At 43.7% G+C, this 6625-nt stretch overlaps 1 protein-coding gene across 1 annotated transcript in view; it reads right to left on the bottom strand.

Moving 5' to 3' along the window:
- Zyg11a (zyg-11 family member A, cell cycle regulator) overlaps positions 1-6625 on the bottom strand; it is a 37902-nt gene that overhangs the window by 2079 nt on the left and 29198 nt on the right. The window contains exons 9-13 of the mRNA XM_029540388.1: positions 5797-5958; positions 5672-5716; positions 3442-3636; positions 848-909; positions 98-195 (exon numbers count right to left, since the gene is read on the bottom strand). Coding sequence (XP_029396248.1) covers positions 98-195; positions 848-909; positions 3442-3636; positions 5672-5716; positions 5797-5958 — 562 coding nt within the window. The remainder of the gene's footprint in view (positions 1-97; positions 196-847; positions 910-3441; positions 3637-5671; positions 5717-5796; positions 5959-6625) is intronic.

Consider the following 6625-nt stretch of genomic DNA (forward strand, 5'->3'; position numbering starts at 1 on the left):
TAAACAGAGAAACCCTGTCTCGAAAAACCAAAAAAAAAAAAAAAAAAAGAAAAAAAATCAATTAGACTCCTGCTCTGTAGGCACACTGAATACATACGGTTTTTACTGCAAACATGATGTATGGCCCACAGTGCCCAGCGCTGAACTTCTGGCTGAGAGAAATTGACAAGGAGTGGGGAAAATGCTTTGAAAGACCTGAAATGACACAAAGATGTCAACTTAGGACGCAGGGATAGAAAAGGTTTCAGTATTTTCCCTACAGAGATAGATGTATATGCAGTCTATATGGGGGGGGGGTGTACTGGCTAGTTTTGTGTGTCAATTTGACATAATCAGAGAGAAAGAAGCCTCAGTTGAGAAGATGCCGCCATAAGATTTGGCTGTGAGGTATTTTCTCAATTAGTGATCAGTGAGGGAGGGCCCATCCCACTGTGGGAGGTGCCATCCCCTGGGCTGGTGGTCCAGGACTCAGCTGAACAAAGCCATGGGGAGGCCAGTAAGCAGCAGCCTATGGCCTCTGCATCAGCTTCTGCCTCCAAGATCCTGGCCTGCTGGAGTTCCAATCCTGGCCTCCTTCCACGATGAACAGCAATGCAGAAGTGTAATAAGCCCTTTCTTCCCCAACCTGCTATTTAGCAATTGTGTTTTCCTCATAGCAATGGAAACCATAACCAACTAACCATAACTGTCTCCCTTCATAAGGAAAACTGAGTCTTAAAGCTTTTAGAATTTATTAAGAGGGACGACAGGATCTGAACATAAGACCACTCGACATAACACCTTATCACTGTATCGCTGTAGAGTACACAAAAGAACAAGACTGAAGCACTAAATACTTTAAAATTACCTGTAGGTCACCAATGCTGACATGTCACACCGTGAACTTGGCCAGTTCTGGATGGTTAAGTGCTGCACTCCAAAAGAGAGAAAGCAAGAGTAGTATGTGCTATTGTTTAATTCTATTACTTAAAAAAATAATCATAATAGGTTATTTCATATTACTTGTAATTACACATATTTGAACATTTTAAAAATGGGACTGATTTTTAAAAACTTAAAATATACCATTTTGCCACATCAACTAGATAGAATTTACAAAGTTTATGTGGAAAATATTACAGTGAAAGGCTGGGTAATAAGAGCTCAGCGACAGAGTAGCTGCCTAGTTTGTGAGGCCTTGAGATCAATCAGTGTCTGGTGCCATGAGAAAAGTAAAGGAAGGAGATGATTCAGCAGGTAAGCACTTGGTGATTTTGTAGAAGATCCAGGTTCTGTCTCCAGAACCAACATGGTTGCTCACAATCACCTGAATCTCTAGTTCCAGGAAATCTACACCTTTTGGCCTCCAAGGACATCAGACACATGTGTGATATATAGACAGACAGACATAGATGGAAAAACACTAATATGCATTTTTTTTTGTTTTGTTTTTTGAGACAGGGTTTCTCTGTGTAGCCCTGGCTGTCCTGGAACTCACTCTGTTGACCAGGCTGGCCTCAAACTCAGAAATCTGCCTGCCTCTGCCTCCCACGTGCTGGGATCAAAGGCGTGCGCTGGAGAGACGGCTCAGTGGGTTCAGGGCTCTGGCTGTTCTTCCGGAGGATTTGCATGCAACACCCAGCACCCAGCACCCAGCACCCATACAGTGGCTCACAACCATCTGTAACTCTAGTCCCAGGCAATCTGATGCCCTCCCCTCTTCTGGCCTTTACTGTCATTGCACACATGGTATGGAAGACACACGTGTAGGCAAAACATAAAATAAAGTGACACATAAAATAAAAGGTTAAAAAAAAATCTTTTAAACAAAGCAAAGACGCCCTTTTGGAGCTAGTGACTGACTGTGTATTTATCTATTTACTTTCCTTAAATCTTTTTGTTTTGTTTGTTTTTTGAGGCAGGGTTTCCCTGGCTGTCCTGGAACTCTCTGTATGTAGACCAGGCGGGTCTCAAATGCACAGAGATCTGCCTGCTTCTACCTCCCAAGGGCTGAGATTAAAGGCTTGTGCCACCACCAACCAGCTTCCTTAATTCTTATATTAACAGAAGAGTAAACCTGTTTTGTTTTTTTTTTTTTTAAAACAAAACAAAAAAAAAATCCACCCTTTCTTCTTGCAAAAGATAAACAGAAAGCTACATTTCTCTGGAACATTTACAAAATGCTATCTCTAGTGTAAGATGAAACTGACAAAGTAAATGTCCACAGGGTTTAAAATAGAAGCAAACAGAAAGAAAGTAGAGCAAGAAGAAACTGACTTAACAGATGTAGCACTGGGAAAGGTTCAAAAGGAATGGAAGGCCTAAGAGAAAAAGTCCTAGCACACCAGGTTCCTTCTCCCCTAGACTAGAGGTGGGACTGGAAGCAGGAGGTCCGTGCCTACAATCACCACAAATGGAAGGGTAAGAAACCAGGATTTCACCAGGTTTCCAGATCAGCCTGGGCTGCAGAGTGTGAGGCCATGTTTGAATAAACAAACACAACACAACTACTACGGATCTGGCTGAAAGGCTCAAATGGCAGGCCTAGATCTCTGCAGATTTTCCCAAAAAGGTTCAGTCAGGGGAACCTGATGAGCAAGGATGGGTGGGAGAACCATACTACGCAGGACATCTAAATGCTCCAGGTTGCGGCAGCCCTGTCCCTACCTTCCTCCTTCACTGGGCACTCGGAGTCTTTCTGTGCTGTTTCTAGGAAAACAGCAGATCCTTCTCTGTGTAAGCTCTGCGGAGAGACACCTAATCCAACCCGAAGCCCAGCTGATACACTCCACTCATCACACATCTCACTGGCTCCCAGGAAAACCTGAACACACAAACGTTTAGGTGCTAGAGAAATGGCTCAGCATTTAAAAGAGCACTTCTTGTTTTTCTAGAGGACCCAGGATTGGTTCCCAGAAGCACTCTGGGCAGTTCACTTCTGCCTGCAACTCCAACACCCCATGTTCTCTTCTGGCTTTCACAAGCACTTGCATATAGGCAGTACACACACACACACACACACACACACACACACACACACACACACACACCAGTGAGTCTGAGACAGGGGAGAGAATCACTACACATCTAAGCAGAGTCTTCAAAAATAAACAACAGGGGCTGGAGAGATGGCTCAGAGGTTAAGAGCACTGACTGCTCTTCCAGAGGTCCTGAGTTCAACCCCCAGCAACCACATGGTGGCTCACAACCATCTGTAATGGGATCCAATGCCCTCTTCTGGTGTATCTTAAGACAGCAGCAGTGTACTCATATACATTAAATAAATAGATGAATATTTTAAAAAATAAACAACAAAATCAGAACAGAGAAACTATTGTTAATAACATATAATGGGATCAGTGGCAAAATTCATTAGACGCAGAATCTTTCTAAAACTCATGATCAAGAAAAATAAGTTGTCTAAGAAATAACTCTGGATTTTGTAAAGAATGGTTCTTGTACCAGGTACTGGAGAAGGTCAGTCCTTTGCGGGTCCCGGGATAGCCAGTGCTGTCTGTCACATGCCAGGTGGGCTAGTACACCCGCAGCCAAGAAGCTCACTTCCAGGTTGCTACTCTGGAGCAAGTCGATGATGCGTTCCATCAAATCTTCTGTCACCAGCTTGGGAGAGAGCTCTCGGACTTCAGCGACATTGTTCTACAGGACAGCAGGACAGGAAAAGGATGAGAAGCCAGCACCTTCACTATCGCCCCCTTTACACACAGAGTCCAGCACTTACCCCTGCTCCCCCCCCCTACACACACACACACACACACACACACACACACACACACACACACACACACACACACTTGGCCTATTACCCAAATCCCACCCTGTCCTGGCCATGACAGCAAAGCACAGAGGAGAGCACTTACTAAGTGCAAGGCACAGTATGAGAGAAAGAAAAATAGCGTTGTCTGCATTATCTCTCAGTTAATGTTCAATCCTGCAAAGAACCCTGACGAGATAGCAAGACGGACTTGTCAGGTTTGCATTATTAATAATTGCTTGAAGTAGTAGCTCAAATCTAGGCCTAACCAGATGCTTAACATTGCTGGGGTTACTTACATCCAATTTAACAATGAAAACTGTCCTGTTGGCTTTAACGGATTACATTCATTTTCTATGCTGTGTAATAAATTACCACAAACTCACTGGCTTAAAATAGTATGTTTTTACTACCTCGCAGCTCCTGTGGGGCAAGAGACAAGACTTAGCTTGGGTCTCTACAATGAGGTCTCATAGGGTCACATCCTCATCCAGAGGCTCCAGTGAGGGCAATCTACTTCCAGCCTCACTCAGAATCCATTTCCTGTGGCTAAAGGGCTGAGATTTCCTTCTGCAAACACACCTTGCTGACTAACATTCTGAGAAGTGGAGACTGTGGATTTGTATGTGATGTGACATCCTATCAGAGTCACCACACTCTATCGGTTAGAGAGGAGGAGTAGCCCTGCTCATGCTGAGGGGAGAGGTTTGCATGAAGAGGATCTAAGCTCTCCCTCCCTCATTGGGTCCTTTGTATTCAGAAGCACAAAGGCCTGAAGGGGTGAAGTGAGTCATTATAAAAAGTAAAGTTAGCACTTGAACTCCTTCAGTCCACAGGGCCAGATACAGTCCTCTGGGCAGCAATGGGCCTGTTTCTGAGATCCAAGCTATTCAGTGTTTCCTCAACCACCTGAGCCACTTAACAATAACACATTAGTTCCCAACAAAGAGACACAAGTTCCATTAGCATAATGGATTATCAAAAGCTCTTGTAAGTCTTTAGCAGTCTACCAGGCTCCCAGAAGGACAGAAGGACTATCTGTTATACTAGCAGAAAAGATGTTTCCCCTCAAAGATATACAGGCTCCTGTTCAACTTTCTGAGATTACTTTACACTGCTTTTCCTTTTTCCAGCTCTTTACCTGGGTGCTGGGGATTCAAGTGCAGTTTCTTACACTTGCATGGCTAGCACTCTACCAGCTAAGCTGTGTCCTAGTCTCTCTCATTTGGTTAGTTTTGATTTCTGAGTCAGGGCCTTCCTATGTAGCCCAGCCTGGCCTCAACCTTGTTCCCCTTCCTGTAACTGGTACAATACCGACCATCTACAGAGTTTTCAGTAAATAAGATAGCTACCATTATTTTTTTAATTTCTAATTTTATTTTGATTATGTCTGTATAGCATGTGCAGACAGGGCTCAGAGGCCAGAAGAGGATATTGGATCCCCTAAGACTGGAATTACATGATTGTGAGCTAGAAATCAAACCCAGGCTGGGCAGTGGTGGTGCATGCCTTTAATCCCAGCACTTGGGAGGCAGAGGCAGGTGGATTTCTGAGTTCGAGGCCAGCTTGGTCTACAGAGTGAGTTCTAGGAGAGCCAGGGCTACACAGAGAAACCCTTTCTTGAAAAACAAAACAAAACAAACCCAGTACTCTTAATCCATCTCAAACCCAGGACCTCTAGAAGAGCAACCAGTACTATTAATCACTAAGCCATCTCTCCAGGCCCAGACTGCTATTATTTTAAGCCACTAAGATGTAGGCTGTTCACAGCAACAGAATTACTATATGAAGGTATCTGTTTGTTCAGAATTTAATAGAAATTAAATGAATCTATGCATTTAAACTGATTACAGCAGTGCCCAGCACAAAGTAGATGCTGTATTAGTTTTAATTAAAATTAATTCAAACAATTCATCTTACCAAAAGACCAAGTACTTTGCTTTGTATCACAGATATTGAAAAAGTCTGTAAAAAAAAAAGAACACTCGGGTTACTTTATCATGAAGAAAAGAATTTTATAGCAAAACTCAATCCCACCTTCCCACCTCTAAGACTCGGATGACGGTTGCTAATCCTTCATTTTCAATAAAGTACTTGCAGGCCAATGGACACTCATCCGTAAGATTCCAAAGTGCTTTCAGAGTAAACAGGAAGGTGACATCATCTAAATTTTCAGCCAGCTTTTGTCTGATGATTGTTAGAAGTTCCTAAAAGCCAAAAAGATAAGTTAAAGCAGCTCACTTCTGCGTAAGCATGGGGAGAGCCGGGAAGTGGGCCAGCGATACAGCAGGGCTTATAGAGTGCTTGTAGTATGCTGAAGCCTTTCAGTTCTAGCCTCAGCCTGCTCTCAAATACCTGTCCCAGACAGACATAAAACAAATCTCACATTTGGTTTTGAGACAGGGTCTTACAGGTAGCCCTAGCTGTTTTAGAACTCACAATGTAGACCAGGGTGGCCTTGAACTCACAAAGAATCCCATTTCTCACTTCCAGTGCTGGATTCAAGTTGTGCACCACCCCATCTGGCTAGCTCAGCGAATAAGAATAGTTTCTTTCTTCCTTCTTTCCTTCTGTTTTGTTCTGAGAAAGGGTTTCTCTGTTGAGCCCTGGCTATTCTGGAACTTGCTCTGTAGATCAGGTTGGCCTCCAACTCATAGAGATCTGACCCCCTCTGCCTCCCAAGAGCCGTGATTCAAAGTGTTCACCCTCACTGTCCAGCAGGAAAGAGTACTTACTTCTGTTTTTGTTTTTTTGTTTTTTTTTTTTTTTGGTTTTTCGAGACAGGGTTTCTCTGTGCAGCCCTGGCTGTCCTGGAACTCACTCTGTAGACCAGGCTGGCCTCGAACTCAGAAATCTACCTGCCTCTGCCTCCCG

This window comes from Mus pahari, chromosome 6, assembly GCF_900095145.1.
Source record: "Mus pahari chromosome 6, PAHARI_EIJ_v1.1, whole genome shotgun sequence".
Taxonomy (NCBI): domain Eukaryota; kingdom Metazoa; phylum Chordata; class Mammalia; order Rodentia; family Muridae; genus Mus; species Mus pahari.